This window comes from Ixodes scapularis, unplaced genomic scaffold, assembly GCF_016920785.2.
Source record: "Ixodes scapularis isolate PalLabHiFi unplaced genomic scaffold, ASM1692078v2 PGA_scaffold3__209_contigs__length_174095766, whole genome shotgun sequence".
Classification (NCBI taxonomy): domain Eukaryota; kingdom Metazoa; phylum Arthropoda; class Arachnida; order Ixodida; family Ixodidae; genus Ixodes; species Ixodes scapularis.
In genome coordinates this window covers 74,671,793-74,691,623 of record NW_024609868.1, presented here as the reverse complement: position 1 = coordinate 74,691,623, position 19,831 = coordinate 74,671,793, and the positions used below count along the sequence as shown (strand labels likewise).

Sequence of the window (19,831 nt, the reverse complement as noted above, 5' to 3'; positions counted from 1 at the left end):
GAGAACCTATCGTATTCAGAAGCAAAGAAGCGGTTCTCCTTTGTGTCAAAGGGGAGTTTTGCCGACGTGGTGCGCAACGGCCCAGCACCACGCTCGGAGTCGAGGGCCACCCGGGTCTCTCCCGAGATCTTGGCGGCCGACCGCAGGGCCCCAGCTCCGCAACAGAGGCAGCGGCAGCTTCCCCCAGTACCTGGTGGTAGCACGCGTGCTGCCCTTCCATCCAAGGACAGGCCGGCAGCAGCCGCGCCTTCCCCCTCTCCTAGGTCCCCTCCTAGGGAGGAGCGAGCTTCTCGCTCCTGCTCGGTGGAGAGGGTCCCCCTACCGAAGGAGGAGCATGGTACCCATGCAGCTCCTGTGAAAGGAGGTGTCAAGTCGAGCTTGGGTGACCCCTCGCCCAGCTCGTCTGCCACTCCCCCATCCGGTCGTGGCCGGGGTTTTCCCCCGCGCGTGCCAGGCCGGACCAGCTCCGTCGTACTCCATCCATCGGACACTTCCCAGGACATGGAGATAACAACTGATGCTGACAGTCAGTCTACTCCTGGGTCCGACCAGGAGGGTATGGAATGGGAAACACCTTCTCGTAAATCTAAAAAGAAGCAACCTGTAGTAGCGCCCAAGTGATGACCCAATAGCTGCCGTATTGTGGTCACATCTTCCGCCTAGCTTGAGTTGGCTCTCTATAGCTTTATATATTTTGCTAGGTTTTATCTCCTTATATTTACATATTTACACACTTTTTTAATAGATGACGAAGTTACATTTTATGCAATGGAATTGTCGCGGTATTTTAAGGAATATCGATGATGTCAATCATTTCATGGATGATCTTCGACCCATCGCTCTTGCCTTGCAAGAAACCCATCTTCATTCTAATTCTTTTAACAATTTAAGACGTCACCAGGTTTTTAGGAAAGACCGTCCCGCTTCCCCTCCTTCTGGTGGCGTTGCAGTAGTTGTGCAGAGAGGAGTCGCTTGCTCTCAAGTTCCGCTCCGCACACCTCTGGAGGCTGTTGCAGTGCGTCTCCTCGTGGACCGCCTTGTAACGCTTGTTTCTTTATACTTGCCACCAAATGTTCCTTTGAATATTCAAGAGCTGCAGGGACTTGTAGGACAGCTTCCTCAACCGTTCTTAATTTTGGGTGATTTTAACGCTCATCATCCCATGTGGGGTAGTACCCTTCAGGACTCCCATGGCAGTGTGATTGAACGTCTTTTATTGTCTTCTGGGCTGTGTCTTCTTAACGGGAAAGAACCAACTTTTTTTAGTGCGGCACACAACTCATTCACATCTATTGATTTTTCTATCGCTTCACCTTCATTACCTCCTTGCTTTTCATGGAAGGTTCTCCATAACCCTTTTGGAAGTGATCATTATCCTATTGTTTTAGAAAGTACTGTTCCATTGCCTAATCTTTTAAAGCGTTCCCCTAGGTGGAAATTAGACAAGGCCGACTGGACGCTTTTTAATCTTCACTCCACTTTAGATCCTTCGATTCTTTCTTCTATGTCCCCTGAGAACGCTACACTTTATGTTACTGAGCAGATACTAAAGGCTGCTCAGCAGTCCATTCCACAAACATCTGGTAATATACCCAAAAAATGTAAACCTTGGTGGAATAAGGAGTGTGCCACAACCCGGGCGGACCAAAATAGGGCGTGGGGCAGATTTCGCAGATACCCCACTTCAAGCAACCTTGTTGAGTTCAAGCGACGAAAAGCCAAGGCTCGTTGGACAAGGAAGCAGGCAAAGCGGAAGTCGTGGATGAAGTATCTCTCTTCTTTAACCAGCTTTGTCCCAGCCAAGGAGGCCTGGGACAGATACAGGAAAGTAAATGGGGATTACAGGTGCTTTGCCATTCCAACGTTTAATGCTCCTTCTTCGTCACTAAAAGATATTGGGAACATACTCGGGAAACATTTTATAATTCATCTAGTTCGGCCAACTACAGTGTTACCTTCGAACAGTTAAAAGCTCGTGCGGAACGACAAAAGCTTGTCATGTCGGGAGGAAACTCAGCATCCTATAACCAACCATTTACGCGATGCGAGCTTGAGATGGCTCTTAATGTGACAAAGCTCTCTGCCCCTGGTCCCGATGGAATTCATTATGAAATGCTGCGCCGCCTTTCCCCAGAATCCCTTGAAAGCCTTCTCCTATTTTTTAATCTTTTGTGGGAAAAGGCATGTTTCCCTCAGGCTTGGAAACACGCACATATCATCCCACTCCTAAAGCCTAACAAAGACCCCTCACAACCATCAAGCTATCGCCCAATTGCTCTCACAAGCTGCCTTGGGAAAACATATGAAAGGCTTATAAACAGGCGACTGGTCTACATGTTAGAAAGACAGAGGGCCTTTGATAACTATCAATGTGGATTCCGCCAAGGTCGATCTACCCTTGACCACTTAGTTCGCCTGGAAACTGTGATACGTGAGGCATTTGTAAACAGGCAGCACTGTGTTGCGGTTTTTTTCGACTTAGAAAGGGCATATGACACAGCGTGGAAGTACGGGATTCTCCGAAACCTGTATGCCTGTAATATCCGGGGCCGTCTGCTGCAAAGCATAAAGGAATATCTGACAGACAGGACTTTCTAAGTTCGTCTTGGCTCAGCCCTATCTGATTCCTTTGTTCAAGAAAATGGAGTCCCTCAAGGGGGTGTTTTAAGTGTAACTTTGTTTTTGCTAACAATGCATTCACTCGCACGACTGCTGCCACCCTCTATTTCATATTCTCTTTATGCTGATGATATACAGATTTCATCATCGTCCTGTAACCTTTCTAGTTGTGAGCGCCAGTTGCAGTTAGCCATAAACAAACTGTCCAAGTGGGCCGACGAAAATGGGTTCAAGTTTTCTGCTTCAAAAACGGTCTGTGTTCCTTTTTCTTTGCGTCGCGGGCTGTCTTTGGATCCATCCCTGGAATTAAATGGAACACCTATTCCAGTTAGAAAAGAGCACCGATTTCTTGGTGTAATATTCGATAAAAAACTTAACTTTATTTCCCACCTTAAAGCTCTGAAGCAAAAATGCCTTCAGTCCACAAACCTTTTGAAAGTTTTATCTCACAAGTCTTGGGGGTCTGATAGAAAATGTATCCTGCAGTTATACAACGCCCTTGTACGATCCCGTCTTGACTACGGTGCAGTAGTGTATGGATCGGCTCGGCCCTCTGCCCTTAAAATGTTGGACCCAGTTCACCATCTCGGCTTGCAACTGGCAACAGGAGCCTTCCGGACGTCGCCCGTCCTCAGTTTGTATGCAGAATCCAATGAGCTGTCCCTGGACAAACGACGTACATATCTTAGTCTAACGTACGCTTACAAGATTCTGGCCGACCCACAGCATCCGACGTACTCTTCACTTACAAGGTCAAGGTTCTTTCGCCTTTTTGAAAATAAACCAAGCATTGTGACACCGTTAAGCTTCCGTATTGAACATCTTCGCACTTCTCTGCACCTTCCTCTGGACCAGGTCAGCCTCGTTAGGAGAGTCAACGGTATTCCACCTTGGAAAGCACAGCGAGTTGAATCTGACTGGTCACTTGCGAAGTTCAACAAGCACGGCATTTCCCATGTTGTAATTACGCAAGAGTTTGGTGAACTGCAAACTAAGTATGATGGGTATCTTCATGTTTATACAGATGGTGCCAAGACCTCTTCTTTTGTCGGTTGCGCTGTACATTCTGAATGCTTCTCCAAGGTTCAACAACTCGATTGTGTCGCCAGCATTTTTACTGCGGAGCTCTATGCGGTATCAATGGCGATCGAATGCATTATCAATAGGAAAATACTGAGGGCGGTCCTGTTTGTTGACTCTCAAAGTGTGATTCTTGCAGTTTGCTCTCTTAAAGATACTAAAAATATGCTTGTACAACAGATTCAATACAAACTTAACACTGCTTTGCATGGAGGTCAAAATATAAAATTTTGTTGGATACCCAGTCACACTGGCATACAAGGCAATGAAGAAGCCGACAAACTTGCAGGGTCTGCCGGTAACCTTCCACAATCTCTGTCCTGTTTACCCTATCAAGATATTAAGCCCTTGGTGAAGTCCTCGATTCTTCATTCTTGGCAATTGGAATGGGACATGGAGTGCGGTAACAAGCTTCATGTTACCAAACCGGCTTTGGGAGTTTGGGAAAGCTCTTCATGCAAGAGCCGACTTCATGAAACGTTGTTGTGCCGTCTGATAATCGGACACTCTTTTATAACCCATAGGTATCTGCTTTCGGGAGAGGATCCACCAGTCTGCGATCAGTGTGGTGATAGGCTTACTGTTTTGCATATCCTGTGGTTGTGCCCTGGCCTTGAGCCCAAGCGCCGCATTCATTTTCCTGAATTTTTTCAACATCATATCCCATTTCATCCTGCTCTCCTTCTGGGAGAGAATCCTCTGGTCTCTTTTGAACGAGTAATAGAATTTCTTGCTAGTATTGGCCTTTTACACCGATTATAGCTTTTTGGTTTTCCGTTTTGTAAAACCCGTTTTATAGTAAGGACCTTCAATTAGTTTGGCGCAGATGGCCTGGTAGCTATTGCGCCATAAACCCCCGAAATCAATCAATCAATCGTGGCGATACTTTTAACATTATTGTCCTCAAGTAAGAAACAAAGGGAAGAGAGTTCTTCAAGTTCTTATCGTTGCCACCTGTTCCATTTAATAAGCTTGAGTATTTTGAGATAAGCTGGCTCTCGAACGTCTCGTCAAATATTTTGCGTTCTTTCTTACTCAATATGTCGACCGCTACGCTCAACACCATTTGAACTGAGGGACCGGATGGGAGTGCCATATTGTTCCTCACGAATTCTTCATGTTCTGTAATTGAGCTTTTTCAGCGAAACAATGGAAGTACTCTTTAACTCAAATGTAGAACAAAGCTTCGTCGTTGCAGCCGTTGCCTAATATTCGAGAGATTTAGTAGATTTTTCCGATAAATCCGGTACCCGTGGTAACGGTACCTGGTAACAATATGATGCATGCGCAAAGACGCCGGTGAAGTATCGGATATCGTTATCGGAGTCATCGGACCGATCCATTAAGATTCTCCGTTATCTAAGTCTCGAAGCTGTGGAAGTCATCATACATCTAGCCAAAACTAGAATAAGAATTGATTTATGTCCACCTTACTATACCGGCATATATTGCCAGACAATAGCAAAACATAGTTGTAACAGTAAGGTGATATATAAATAATAAATAAGGTTTGGCTGGATATTCTTCTTCCTTTGGTTCTGAAGATGTCGAGCCTGGGTTGAGACGTAGGTGAATAAAAAAAAAAGGTTCCAGCATATAAATATAAGTAATAAAAAAAACACTCATAGCAATTAATTAGAACGTCGGTTAAAACAAGGAAATGTAAACGCACGTTTGCTTTGTGTATACCTTTCTTGGTGCCGTTCAAAAACGCACGGACCACGAACCGACTGCAGTTTACTCCGGTGTTCTCCAGATAGACGTCCGCTGATGCCACGGCCAGCGAAGGGCAGAGTACTAAGTACTGCCCTTCGTTAAACTGCTGCAATCGTTCGTGGTATTAGTGCAGTCAATGCCCGTCACCGATCCCCTCCAACAGCCTAAAGCAGACGCAATTTTCAAAACCACGGCCATCGCTATCACTGCAACGAATCCCGGAGAAAAGCTCACCGGAGAAAAGCTCACCGGAGAAAAGCTCACCGGAGATAAGCTCACCGGAGAAAAGCTCACCGCAAAACCGGCGGATGCGGAGAAAAGCTCACCGGCCATTGAGCGTATGCGAAGAAAAGCTCACCGTGTTTATCTCTTCTTTATATATGAAGGCTCTTGGATCATGCGTAACATATATCAATTTATTATCCTTAGAATTCGTCAACTTTATAAAAAATAAAATGTCCTACTTTGTATTATTTGTTAAGCTTATTGGGTATATGGCTCCCAAATTAATAATTGCGGGCGTGTGTTTTCTGTGGCTTACTCTGTAGGCAACGAAAGCCAAACTGAAAACCTTATGAGCTTCAAAAACAGGGCAAAGTTCGAAAACTTAATAATGTCTGCCTAAAACCTAAAAATCAAAACTGTGAATGCCAAAAATACGAAAGTGCATGCGCAACAACGTGATGCCTGGAATTCTATTTGAACTTTTGTTAACCTTTGAAAACAGGTGGGATAAAATAGTCAGTAGGATATTCGAGGTTTCTTTCTTGCACGGACACGCACGTTTTCTAGCCGTTCGTGCTGGTGCTTCGAGATGTTACCTTTGTATGATAGTGCCTTTCTACGGTGAGCCACCCATGATCTTCGGAGGTGCACACTGTCACCGTTGTTACTCGTGACCTATATAAGAAGTAGTCTTCGGTAGCGCACCGAATAGGGCGAATTGGTAAACATTATACTCGATGAAAACCGCTCAAACGACGAAGACGGAGTGAAGACAACAAACACGACAGGACGAAGCTGTTCTCGGAACTAAAGTTTGGTTAGTGAAATTAACAGAAAGAAAACAGTGTAGCCGACACTGATTGCATTAACAAACACCTACTTATCTATTAGGCACTACACAAAATTTGGAGCTGAAGCGGTTCACACACCGCTTCAGAATCCGCCAAGTTAAAAAAATCGGTGAGCTTTTCTCCGCATCTGCCGGTTTTGCGGTGAGCTTTTCTCCGGTGAGCTTTTCTCCGGTGAGCTTTTCTCCGGTGAGCTTTTCTCCGCCGCCCCACTGCAACGCACACCGCCGTGGAGTAGGGGGCGTCGTCTGGGGATGCAACATTTGACGTCACGAGTGCCCCTGCTCGTTGTTGCCAGTAGAGCGGCAGCTAGTGATACGGAGGTGTACGCGGGAAATATTTCGTCGGAGCTCGCCTTTATATAATGCCTTCTTTTACACGAAAAACTTTTTTTTTTGTGCAGCGTTAGCTGTTATTGGCACACTTAGCCGTTTCGCGCCGTCTACCGCACTTTATATCGACGTGGGCCATTTTCAGCACTAGTCCAAAACATTCCACGGTCCGCTGGTAACAAGATAACAAGCAAGCAATATAGCATGCCTGGTCCTGCATGGCCAATAAAGCGGTCCCCGCCGGGCAATCTGACAGTGCACTGGAATAGAAAGCCAGAGAATTAACACAAACAACAATTCTCGGGAGATACGCAGATAAAAGTGCCTCGTAATTTTACAATGGCTCAAGTATCAGAAACAAGGGGAAAGCCAGGGCCTTAGTTTCCCGTGAAGGCACCTTACAGATACAGTTTCTTTAACACCGGAAGGATAGCAGACCTATCGTTTCTTACTGAGAGGGAAACTTAAAAATAGGAAAGTTCATTTTCTCCCCTGCAACTTCCACTTATTCGTTTTCATGGTAATTAATGACGTAACAGTAAGAAAGCACAAAACAAACACGCTCGTCAAAGTCTTCTAGTTAATTACTTGTGCTGCTAATGCGGCCAATAATAAACTGTAACACCGCCTTGACAATTTATGAAACATGCGGTCATCGGGTGCGGTGACAAAGGTACGTTCCTTCAAGGGCGTGTCCTCGCCCTTTAAGGTACGTACTGTGCTTGAAGCACGAAGCCGTCCTTAAAGCAATGACATAAAACAGAAGAAAAAGACGCACATCCCACTTCTGTTTATTTTGCGTAATACGCATAATCGTGAACCTGCCGGGTTTTCAACCTAGGATCTTAAAGAGGAAGGTATTTTCCTAGGAGTAAATAAAAACACATGTAAATAGGTAAGAACAGACTTCAAAAAACGTACAGCGAAGACTAATTATATTTGCGTGAACAAAGGGAACAAAAAATGTGCTGAAGCACAGCCACTTATCTTACCTGAAAACAGCACGTCGCATACCCACTCAAGTTTTGGTATGCTCTATTTCTATGATTTAAAAACCAAATTTTTGGTAAGAAAGTTACCAGGGTAGCAATTCTATTTCTGATGATTTGACAACTGCGTGGTAATGGCTCAGAGTCGATATTGAAACATGCAAAATAAGCTATTGTCACAGGTGGTGACCGAAATAACAATAAATAAACAGGAAGAAATAAACGTTCAATGTGGCGAACCTGTGCCCAAAACAAAAAAAAAAGGAATAGAAGATAACAACAGCTAGAGCGTCGCGAGCGTCGAAATCGGCTTAACAGCAGGGTCGAACGCTGGGGCGAGAATGACTGCGGCTAGTCCTAGAATTCGACTCACTGACTGCGGCTCGCCACGCGGAGCCCCCTGTACACGCGTGGGCTTCTGGAACATTCGGCGTAGAAGGTTCGTGCGTAGAACATTCTAACCTCGATTCAGCCAGACCTCCTGGGTTCGATTCCCCACCGCCCCCACCCGTTTCGATCTGGATAAGTTTCGTACCGGCACGTGTTCGTGTAATCACTACTGCGTGATGCACGTTAAGCATCTCAGGTTAGCGGTTGTACTGCACTGGCTAAATTGCTCATCTACAGCTAAGAGACCGATTACCCGTCGTGGCGTATCTCCATCAAGGCTGTATAAACATAGAGAGCAAACCAATTTTTCGGGGCAGGACTTTCGCTGGGGTATGCTGTGCTCGACGGAGCCTTCCTTTCGCTATCTGATTCTCCCCCTCCGTGATACTGTCAATAGCGGCAGCGCGGACTCCGACTGGCGATCCTGTCAAAAGAGACAGCGCCGTCATCTTCGACATTGTTCGCCCTCAGGACAAGCGTGTGGCGTTATCGTGAATAAACACGGCTTTATCCGGACCAAAGGAATCTTTTTTGTGTTTCTAAGTGGTACCCCACGAAGAGGAAACCCACACCTTTCGCGTGGAAGGCAAGCGCGATAAAGCGCGAAACACATGTACGACGAAACCGTCCGATCCGACGTCCGACCGCGAAATACGACGGTCGGAGGCGAGGGTTTTCAACGCTCTCCGATGCTACGAAAACCCTCTCCCCCCAAGGTCATTCCGGCAGTCCGCACGTCGGATCGGAAGATTTCGTCGTACTTGTGTTTCGCGCTTAACAGTTAAGGCACGGGCGCGCTGCCTACTTAGTCAGCTGCGTGCCTTGCACTTGACGTCATTTCCGATGCCCTCCAAAGAAAAGGGGAAGAAGGAGCTCCCCTTTTATCAGGGTCCTCCTTTGTGCCTCCCGGATTGGCACCAGGCGTCGCTTTTCTGCTCCCAGAAGATTATAGAAGATTAACCTGTCACTCATAACTTTTACAAAAGCAGCTTCCCTCTCCTCCTTTTACTTGGTGTTCAAAAGTAGGCGATGTGACATCAGTGCAAGGAGCCTATACACGAACTCAACTCTCCTACGTCACGCCGCGGTGGTGGCGCGCCGGACGCACTTCCGGTCTGGGGCGGTGGGCAGAAGTCGCCGTGCCAGACATGCATTCCTGTGTTCCCTTGGAAGAAACGAGACAAAAAACCTGCCTTCTCATCAAAATGCTGCGACGGGGGTTGTACCAAGAGAGTCTGGAAAGGTTTGAAGATCAGTTTTCATGTGTTTTTGCCCCTCCGTTCGTCCAAAAACGTGGATAGTAACCGTGAAAAGGGCAAACCAGATGCTGTCGAACTACGACTGCGTGCGCGGACAACACTTTGTGGTCGCCAGATGTATTTGCTTTGTTCCAGCATAAATGAGAGAAAACCGCCAAGTTGTCCGAACCACCCACGGGTTCAGTGCGTTTTCAAATTCACACGGTTGCCTGATCGTTCGAACTTTCGTCTGCTCTTTCAAATGTCTGCTTTTTGTCGTCTGCTCGTTCAAACAAACGCGGCCCGAAGACCAAATTTTGACCCGGTGATTGAAATAAGAAGTAATTGCAGGCCTCAAAAGACTTAAGTAGGCTCGGTGTAAACAGTAGATACAAATGTTGATCATTAGTACCGGTGGCCATCACCGACTTGTTACGCTTGGTCTGTTCCCGCTTCCGGTTTTCAGTATCGACGTCGATCATCGCAGCTATCTTCTACACTTTTGCAACACGAGCCACGTCACTACCGAAAACAGCTGGAAGAATCTCATCATGGTTTTGGCGTCCATTCTGCGGCGTTCATGCGAATGAATCGCCGCACGTCAAATTATTTACGGAAAGTTTAGCGGCGTAACGAGCCTTGATAATTTCGCTTAGGCGATTAAAGTGGTAAAACATTGGCGATTAGGACGTAGAATCGACAATTCCAACGCGAAAAAAAGTATGCAGACTTACACAGACGCCGACAACGTGACATTCGAGTGGTTTGTTGACGTGGGACGGCGGTGCTTCTTGCCCGTACACCATTACGCATGCCTTCGAGCTGATCGTCTGCTCTTTCAAACTTGGCTGCTTTTTGTCGTCAGCTCGTTCAAACCACAGGGGCCCGTAAACCAAACGTTGACCCGGTAATTGCGATAAAAACTAAGTGCAGGCCTCACACCACTTTTGAAGGTTGGTTGGGGTAAGTAGGCTAAGTGTAAACAGATACAAGAAGATGTTTATCATTATTGTTACCGGTGGCCATCACCGACTTGTAATGCCCGATTCTACTTGCGGTTTCCAGTAGCGACGTCCACCATCTAGCTACGCGGTCCACGCTTTTGCAGTCCGAGCAACGTCGCGTCTGAAAACAGCGAGCAGAATCTCATCGTGGGAGTCAGGCTTTAGCGCCCATTCTGCGGCGTCCACGTGAAATGAATCGCCGCACGTCACATTATTCACGCAAAGTTTTGCCTCCTTAGTTTTGCTGAAGCCGCTCAAGTAGTCAGATATTGTTAGGAGGACGTAGCATCAACAATTTCAACGCGAAAAAGAGCACGGGGACTCCCACCGACGCCGACAACAACGCAATTCAATGGTTTGTTTATGGGCGACGGCGGGCTTCTTGCCCACCATCCACCGCGCATGCGCGGCGCCGGTGGCGTCCGCTAAAGGCGCTCCGGTTTGTTTGTAAACATGAGTTGGTGTATAGACCCTTTCTTCAAGGGCGCCGCTATCTTGAATTGTCCCCACTTCCAGTATGGGCGAGAACATTGTTTTGCCGTCGCCACGCCAATAGAATGCACTTAGGAAATAAGCGTAACCGTCACACATTCTCGTTTTGCCTCCCCTTTATAGGTCCAGGTTGAAACGTTTTAGTATTTTTTCGTCGCCCATACCGGATACGCCTATTAGGTGGCTGGGGACCAGAGTACACAAAAAAGGTCTATAATACTCCAAAATTAGGAGAGGGGAAATTCGATAAAACGGTGTCAGGGGATTCGATGAAACTTAGTTCCATGAACCGGCGTTCGATGAAATGTCCGCTTATTCGATGAAACGGCGTTCGTTGAATGGCGTTCTATATATGTCCGATACTATCATCCTATACATCAACTCAGGTTTACTTACTGAATTTAGCGGCAAAACTGATTTGATGCATAACAAAACACAAATTCAGGTTTCTCGCGACATTTAGTGCTGGGGAAACGCTTCCCTCAATTTTAACTGTCGAGCCGTGACGGACGGACGCGCATGGTCTCACGGTTTGATTGTCCTAGTCCTACAGATTTTGAAAAAAAAAAAAAGTAGTGCTTATTTTTTCTTTTTTAAAAAATGAACTCAGAATTCTTGGCAAAAACTAAACTCCGACAAACACTCCGAATTCGGCAAAACAATAGATTCCCAAAACACCGAATCCTAATTGTACCCCTTTTCGGTTGATGAAAGATAGGCGCAAGAATGCCGCCGCGCTGAGGCTGACCGAAAGCGCGAGTTCATTTCATCGGGTTGTGATCTCGCCCGGCCTTCACACTGAATGAGCAGAATAAAAAAAAATTATATTCATTGGTGTTTCACGAGTATCACGATTGACTACGCCTATGTGAACTTTGAGTGTGTAATTCAACTTCCTAACATATTGCAATTATGAACTCATCACCGTATTCTCTCGACCACGATCAGTGTGCGCATATGTAAAATAAATTTTAAAAAACGCTCCCTCATTTTTATTGCCGTCTCGTACCCTTCTTTCAGGTGAAAACCTCACAAATGAATCTTGCTACCCTTTTGCGTACACCGATGCAAATTGCGCCGTCGTGTTGATGAATCATTGGAACGAAGGTAGGCATTCAATATCCAGACCGGGTTTGTATGTAGCAGCAGCTAATTCTTCTTCGGTGTAGTCGATCTATCCTTGACATTTTTTTGTTTGTTTATTGTTGTCCTCAACCTAACAAACACTCACCGGTTAGAGCATTGTTCAAAGAAACAAAACACAGCTACCCTGCCGTCGTCGCCTGTCATACTTATTATTCCTTATTTCAAGTCAGTCCGTAAACGTTTTATTAGTAAGTAGGTGACTCCATGTCTCGACTAAACCGGGACTCGGTCCCCACCCCTGCCTCTTTCGATCGGGATGGGCGTCGTACCGGCGTGCGGACGTGTATCACGGCTGTGTGATGTTCGTTCAAGACCTCATCCATACTGCTCTGACTGCGTGTCTCTTCTACATAACGCTGCCTAAACATCTGAGTAATTTCATTTGTGACTTTAACACTGGAATACAGAAAAACCAGTCTTATCAGTTAATACTCAGCCCTTAGTAAGAAAAAGAAAAAAACAACAAAGAGTGAAACAAACTATGTTGTTGAAGTGTGGCGTTCGGTTAGTAAAAACGTACGGCATACAATGTTTCGTGATATGACCCATCTGACGAGCGTAATTAAAAGTAAATATAAGAAACAAATACTAATAAAAGTTGGAACAAAAAAGAGACATAAACTAAGTAAAAGCTCATACAATCCTTTGATCATGGCTGTTTCGTCTTCCTGTTTTGGCTGTTTCGTCTTCCTGTTTAAGTTATGTTAAATTTACTTTAAACATATTTTCTTAGAGGAACTGTTGATTTCTGCGGGCTAACATTAATGATGCCCTGAGCGCCAATCAAACTGAAATATTGTGTATTGTTTCATAAGCGGGAAATTTGTCACTTTAGTTTTATTACCTATCCTGGTTTTATGGCGTTTAACTTGTCATATTGTCCTTTCCTATTCAAGCTGCCAAACTACAGTGCAAAAAGAATCCCTCAGCTCACAAGCACGAAGGCGGTGAGAACACTCTCGAAGCGGGTAAACTGGATTTTTTTTTCTTTTATTTATAGTTATTGCTTTTTACGTCGCTGTGAGATGTAAAAAAAAAAAAAAGGTTTAAAAAAACGGATAGCTTTAAACAGCTAACTTTAGCGCTAACAGCGCCCATTAGCCGTGTTTTCTATTATTTCAGACAGACACTTTAAGACTGCACATTACTCATAAAAGAAGGTACTACATCAACGTAGCGAGTTCAAAACAATTATCCACCAACGTGTTTTTTTTTAAGAATCGAGATCAATAAAAACGCATTTAGCTAGTGTTCACAAAAATCATTAACGAAGGTAAGATTAGCTGGCAGGGTCGCAAAACAGTGGATAAAGACAAAACCTGCATATTTGTTGTTGGTGTTGTTTTTAGGCAACAAAGTGAGAAAAAAAACACAATGGCACATCCACATCTGGCTTACATTGAGAGGTATATATAAGACACATAAATAAGTGTACGGCGTGCATGCCGGTAAAAAAAAAGAAAAACATAAAAAAACTGGATTGAAGAAACATTTAACAACGTGTTGCCTTACCGGAATCAGCTGGAACAAAGATACGCTCGTTTTTGTGATTTGGCTAGATGGAAGCTAGACATAAACAAATAAAATACCTATATGCCAGCTCAAAAAACAGTAGACTGACACACAGATTCACCAGACTATAGTTTCTCCGGAATATATTTTGAAAGAAATCGATTCCAGAGAACATGTCTACGCTAAATTGTACAATAATTCAGAAATTAAGTTAACGTTTTTATGTCACAATAAATAAAGGCGAAATCCCACCCATGTGAGGTTTTCTTTGAATGAGTATAAATCGAAAAACATTTGTTAAAGCGTTGCCTAAACATCTGACTAATATTTTCATCACTTTGACACGAGGGAAGCCAAAAAACCTGTCCTATCAGTCATTACTTAACCCTTACTAACAGAAAGGAAGAGATATAAAGAGTAAAAAAAACTATTGTTGAACTCCGGCGTTCGCTGACAAATAACGCACGGCAAAACTGTTTCGTGATATGACCCATCTGACAAGCGTAATTAAAGATAAATTTAAAAATTACAAGCACAGATAATTCTAATTTCAAAATCACAAAATTGTGTGCCGTGTCATTAAACAGCAGATCAAGACCAAAAACAAAGAAACGTGTTATTCAACTGAAATATGTCTGAGAGAGACTCAGCTATAATGAAATTTAAAAAAAAAATATTATAACGTAGAATGACGTGTATGACCAGATATTTTATAAAATACATAATTTTGAATGCTATAAAATCCGTGTATCTTGGGAACATTAAGCCCCAGGGCAAAACAACAAGGACGCCTGTACATGTAAACCATGCTGTTGGTCAGCGTTTTCGGTTCTTGGTTGGCTTCCATCTTACAACACCACCGTTCCATGTTTCTTAAAACGTTAATTCATTTTCTCGCAGTAGAATAAAGCATTTTCTTCCCGAGTGTGTGTGTGTGTGTGTGCGTGAGTGCGCGCGTGTGTGTGTATCGCGTGTGCGTCTGTGCGTGTCAGCGCACACAGGCAAACGCGCGCGCTTGTGTGTGTGCGTGTGTGTGTGTGTTTGTGTGTTTGTGTGTGTGTGTGATTTTACGTAGTATTTTGAGGGAAATTAAAGTGTGAGAACAGGGTAATTTAATATCTCCAAGTTTCATTTCTCTGAAACGATCTCTGTAATGGAAGTGGGCCGTTATCAAAAACCTTTGACTACCAACAAACCTTCAATACTACGAACTCAAAAGAGCGTGTTTTATTACTATTTGCATTCCACTTCATACCAAAGAACTTTCAAAGATAACGTGGATATACGGGTGTGATATAGTTAGGGCTCATTTATTAGACAGTTCTAGTATCGCGTTGCTGGCTCTTACGTAGGCAATACGCAATAATATAGCGTGCGCTAAAAACGACCTGCTCGGACCGAATTTAGTTGTGCGTTACGTTTCCGAGTGAACACCTCGCATGATCTTGGTTAAATTCGCCCGAGCCGTAGAATTCCGCGGGCTTATACAGCCACCATGCTCCTCACAAAAAAAAAAAAAAAAAAAAAAATGAAAATGATAACGTGGAAAATCATTTCATTTCGAATTAAACCAAGCCGTAGCTGCCTCGTCAAGCGAGCTTTTCTGCAGGGTACAGAGGCTACGAGTACGAGTGCGTAGCAAAATTCGATCACAAAGTCTCCGTCAATCGTCCCGTGGAAACGGCACCCTTCATCAATACTATCGCGGAATGAATCCATGACCTACTAATGTACAGTGCATAGCGAGAACTTGAGCGATTTCTTGAAGTTCGTCCGTCGGCGATGAACTGTGCGAATAGGCTTAGCGTTGAGCAGATCGCAGTGTTGACGCACATTGCGAGCGGTGAACGTTTTCACTGTGCACTCCTTCAGCTGCACGGTGATCTGATTCGACCGCGGTATAGGTCTCGGAAGGAATTGCCGAGCTGAACATCACACAATTTCACGTAACACTGTACTTCCCGAATACCCTGTCGCCCTTGCTGCGCCAGTCGAGGTAACTGCCATCTGAAAACTGATGCCCTCGTTGGGCCCGAAATCTCTCGAGAGTTTCCCGCAAAGTCCTCTAGCCCGCAACGCAACATCCCCAGCGTTGCGTGCGTACGCAATACGCTAGCTCTTCAATTGCGTTCTGGGCATGCGACGACCCGCAATTTCCTTGCGCTCTAGCGTACGGTCCACTAAAACTCTGCATTATAGCTATGGTTAACCAATGTCTAGATACGTCTGTATTTGTTTTCTTTTTTAATCCTTGATTTTTTAGTGTATATTACGAATATAAACCTGTTCAATATATTTTCAGGTGAAAACATGCCCTGCCAACAAGCTTGCGAAATGTGGGTGAGGCATGAAAATCTAAACGAAACTTATCTAAACGAGAACTGCACCAAATATTACGAAAAGTTTTGCGGTGACCGCAAATTTTTTCTCTACGAGAAGCCAATTTGTGATGGAGTCGAAAAACTTCCAATTAACATTACCGAACCTATATCTGAAGATCAATAAAACAGCCATTCAAATGGTGCAGTTGATTTTGTTTTGAATGTGTCACGATTAATATCATGAAAAAAAAACGCTTGACAAGATGCTTAAGTGGGAGGGGTGGCGGGACTATAGTTCTGCCCTACGGTGCATGAGAAAAGTATGTTCAGATTCCGAACTAAAAACATGTATTTCGTGTAAAGGTATTAGGCACTGGGGAAAATCAGCCATCTGCACAAAGCTCTTATTTCTACCTCTTTTGGTTCACATTCAGCCCATTGAAAAGTACACCGGAAAAAAAAAACAAGCAACCACCTAATCTCGCCACACCACGGTCTCCTTCCGCACGATAAACCCATCTGATGTAGTCATTTTCACCATGGCAACGAAACCTCTGCTGAAAAGACGCACGCGCGAACGCCGTGTCCGAAGTATGGTGCCTGCAACGCCTCTCTGACTGATGTGTTCACCGCGCCCAAAAAAGTGGTCCCTCGATTTCCGCCTGATGACGTCATAGAAGTGTCATGCTGTCGCCGGTCGCGATCCTGGCGGCGTCCCAATAGCTGTGGTGTATGTTGCAGACGCCTGTTTTGCTGCAGGTCGCTCTTTCGTCCGCAGCCAGAAGTTGGGACGCCGCGACAACAGTGACACTCACGTTGGCTCGTGGTTTTCGCCAGCATTTCGACGGCCAGCCGCCAGGATCGCGACCTCCGACAGCGTGACACTCCGGTTTCTGTGACGTCATCTGTTGCCACTTCGGGATCACTTTTGATGTATGGGCGGCATAGGACGATAAACATACAAGTCGGAGACGCGCTAGAGGCACCAAAGTCTGAAGCCAGCAACAACAGACGCCATTTCTCAAACACCGCCGTGTTTGTAACTAGCATCAACGCGGCGACGCTAAACAAAACCGGGCATGCTGATGCGACGGTCTACCCTGAGAGCGCGAAGCTGTCGCCTGCCAAACCGTTGGCAGTTCCAACGTGGCTTGACAGGACCTCGAGTCTGAATTACACGTTATCTTTCCCGAGCGAAGCGGAGCGAAGCGGAGCGAAGCGGAGCGAAGCGGAGCGAAGCGGAGCGGAACGAGGGTTGAGTGTGCGTGAGGCGGCCTGTTCGGAAGCCTACACTCGAAGAAAAAATAGAGAGAAAAGGTAACAACGGCGCGTCTTCCTTCCTTCTACTGACGCGCCTCCATGCGGACACAAGAAACAGGGATGAACGAAACGTTTTTCTCCTCCATGCAGACGGGAGAAAGCTTTCGCCTTCCCGATTCATCTTCTTTTGGTTTCGTTTGTCGAGCACGTCGCGCACGTTGCTTAATGAATGTTGTTGAGTTGATCGAGCTTCAGCGGCACCGAAGGCCGCCTGTAATTTCGTCTTCTAGTCCAAACGTGCAGAACATTTCGGTTGCATTGACGTTTTAGATTAAGGCACGACCACATTGGCGTCGCGGAGGCCTGCGGCGCGACGGTCGGTGCTGCCGTTTGCCGACCCAAACAAGTTTTCGGCTTCAACGGCGCGACGTACGGCGCCGCAGAGTCAACCGCTTCGTGCGTGGTTCAGAGCTCGGCGCCGTTCGCCGCAGAAGAGAGGAGCCAATGGGAGGTGGCGTAGATAGTGACGTCGCGATGCCATGGCACCGCTCAAGCCGGTCCTCGGCGCGTCTTTCACATTCCGAAGGACGTGTTTCGTGTCGTCTGCTCTCCCTATTTCCCCCCGATGCCTTCTCCAACGGAGCGGTTCCTTGAGACTGCGTCTGTTTCCCTTTTGATATGACAAGACGCAGCCAGACTACCTAGATCAGGACGCTAAGAACAACCGCTGGGAAATTATAGGAGAGGAATTCGGAATTACAAGTGAGTTTCTACGTGGCACTTTTTGCATGCCGTCTGTGTTGTGACGGATGTCGTGTTGATTTGGTGACACTTTCGAAAGTAGCCTTCATCTCTGGCGCGCCGCCGGGCAGCAAAGCCCCGGCGGCGCGCCACACCTGTCCCGTCCTTCGGTATTTCGGTAGAACCAACTCGGCCGGATCCAAAACCTGCGCCTCCTTCCCTTCAGAGCGCGGCGACGTCGCAAAATCAACGAGCAGGCTAGGATAATCACATTCACGCTGATCACCAGTTCATTATGGACTCCTACCATGTAGGCAGCGAGTGCGGAACGGAAGAATGTAACGAAGAGCAGACGACGAAAGAGCGGGAAATCCGCCGGGAGGCGCGATCGCGGGATCCAGTACTGTCACGTGACGCCTGCAAAACGGAGGCCAATGTGGACTTCTCACGTTAGGACGCCGGACGGCGGTGCCGCCCGGCGGCGCCGCCCGGCGGCGCTGTTCACGCTAGTGTGGTCAGGCCTTTAGGCGCCCGTTTCCGGCTTGAGGTGAGATGAGGTAGACTTTATTGGGTCCAAGACTGTTAGATCCCCGCGTCAACCGAGTCTCTCTTAGGGAGAGACTCTTGACGAAGCGATCCCCTCGGTGGACAGACGAGACGCGATGTTCCCGGCGGCGTCCGAGGCCAGCTGGACTAGAATTTTCTGAGTCGTATGGTCAGGATCCCGCAGGAAGGATTCCCAGGCGCCTGGTTGCCTGGCTTGCTTGATGAACTCCTTATTCTTCAAATGAAGAAGCAGCTCCGGACACCCCCAGAGTATATGGTGGAGTGTTTCGATCTCGCCACAGTCCCTGCAAGACGGGTCGTAGGTATCTGGGTACCACGAGTGCAACTGCGCCGGGTTGAGGAAGGTCTCCGTCTGGACTTGACGGAGGATGGTGGATTCTGCCTTGTTGAGAGTGCTGTGAGCCTCTGGGTGGGCTCGGCGTTCTACTCGGTAGTGGTCCAGCACCCCCTTAAAGGTGTAGAGGTTGTCGTGGTTCCACGTGGCGAAGGTCGAGTGCTCACTTGGTGTGCTAGCCCGGTTGGTAAGAGCGCAGGCTGCACTGTGAGCACTCTCGTTGCCTGGGAGTGACGCATGGGCTGGAGACCACAGTATGAGGACTGGGTGGTCAATCAGACGATGTCCAGTGGCGATCTTGAGGGCTTTGTCAGAGATATGACCACGCATGTACTGGCGGATGGCCATCTGGGAGTCACTGACGATGACTTTCGTGGTGCTGAGGGTGAGGGCCAAGGCGATGGCTGCCTCCTCTGCCTCTGCACTGTTGCTGGTATACACGCTGCCTGCCGTGAGGATTTGGCCGGAGCGATTCGTAACTGCAAGGGTCATTCGACCCCTGTCAGCTGAGGCTGCGTCGACATAGGTCACCTCAGAGTCGTCGTAGCCTTGCTGTAGAGTGTTCTCCAGAGCCTTAACTCTGGCCATGCGTCTGCCTGCGTCGTGCACTGGATGCATGTGACGAGGCAGAGGCGAAATCTTTAGTTGCTCGCGTAGCTCGTTTGGAAGCCAGCCTCGCGTGCTGTGCCCTGCTGGGTGGTAGTTGATGCCCAAAGATGTGAGGAGGGTTCTTCCCGCTGTGGTCAGAGATAGCCTTTCGTAGTGGGCTATCCTCTGTGCCTCAATGATTTCCGAGAGGGTGTTGTGAAGCCCAAGCTTCTCGAGTCGCTTGGTCTCTGTTGAAGGTGTTAGGTGAAGCGCTTTCTTGTATACGCAGCGGATGATGCGATCGATGGCATCCCTCTCCGTGAGTGTCAAGTCCAGGAAGGGTGCAATGTAGGCAATCCGGCTAATCACGAAGGCTTTGATAAGGCGAATGACATTCCGCTCTTTCATCCCGTACCGTTTTCCGGCGAT

The 19,831-nt window shown here is 46.6% G+C and overlaps 1 protein-coding gene across 1 annotated transcript in view; it reads left to right on the top strand.

The window, feature by feature from the left end:
* LOC115320769 overlaps positions 1-16,096 on the top strand; it is a 50,430-nt gene extending 34,334 nt beyond the window's left edge. The window contains exons 4-6 of the mRNA XM_040218471.2: positions 11,954-12,040; positions 12,976-13,047; positions 15,894-16,096. Of these exons, the coding sequence (XP_040074405.2) occupies positions 11,954-12,040; positions 12,976-13,047; positions 15,894-16,096 (362 nt within the window). The remainder of the gene's footprint in view (positions 1-11,953; positions 12,041-12,975; positions 13,048-15,893) is intronic.
* The last annotated feature ends 3,735 nt before the right edge of the window (positions 16,097-19,831 follow it).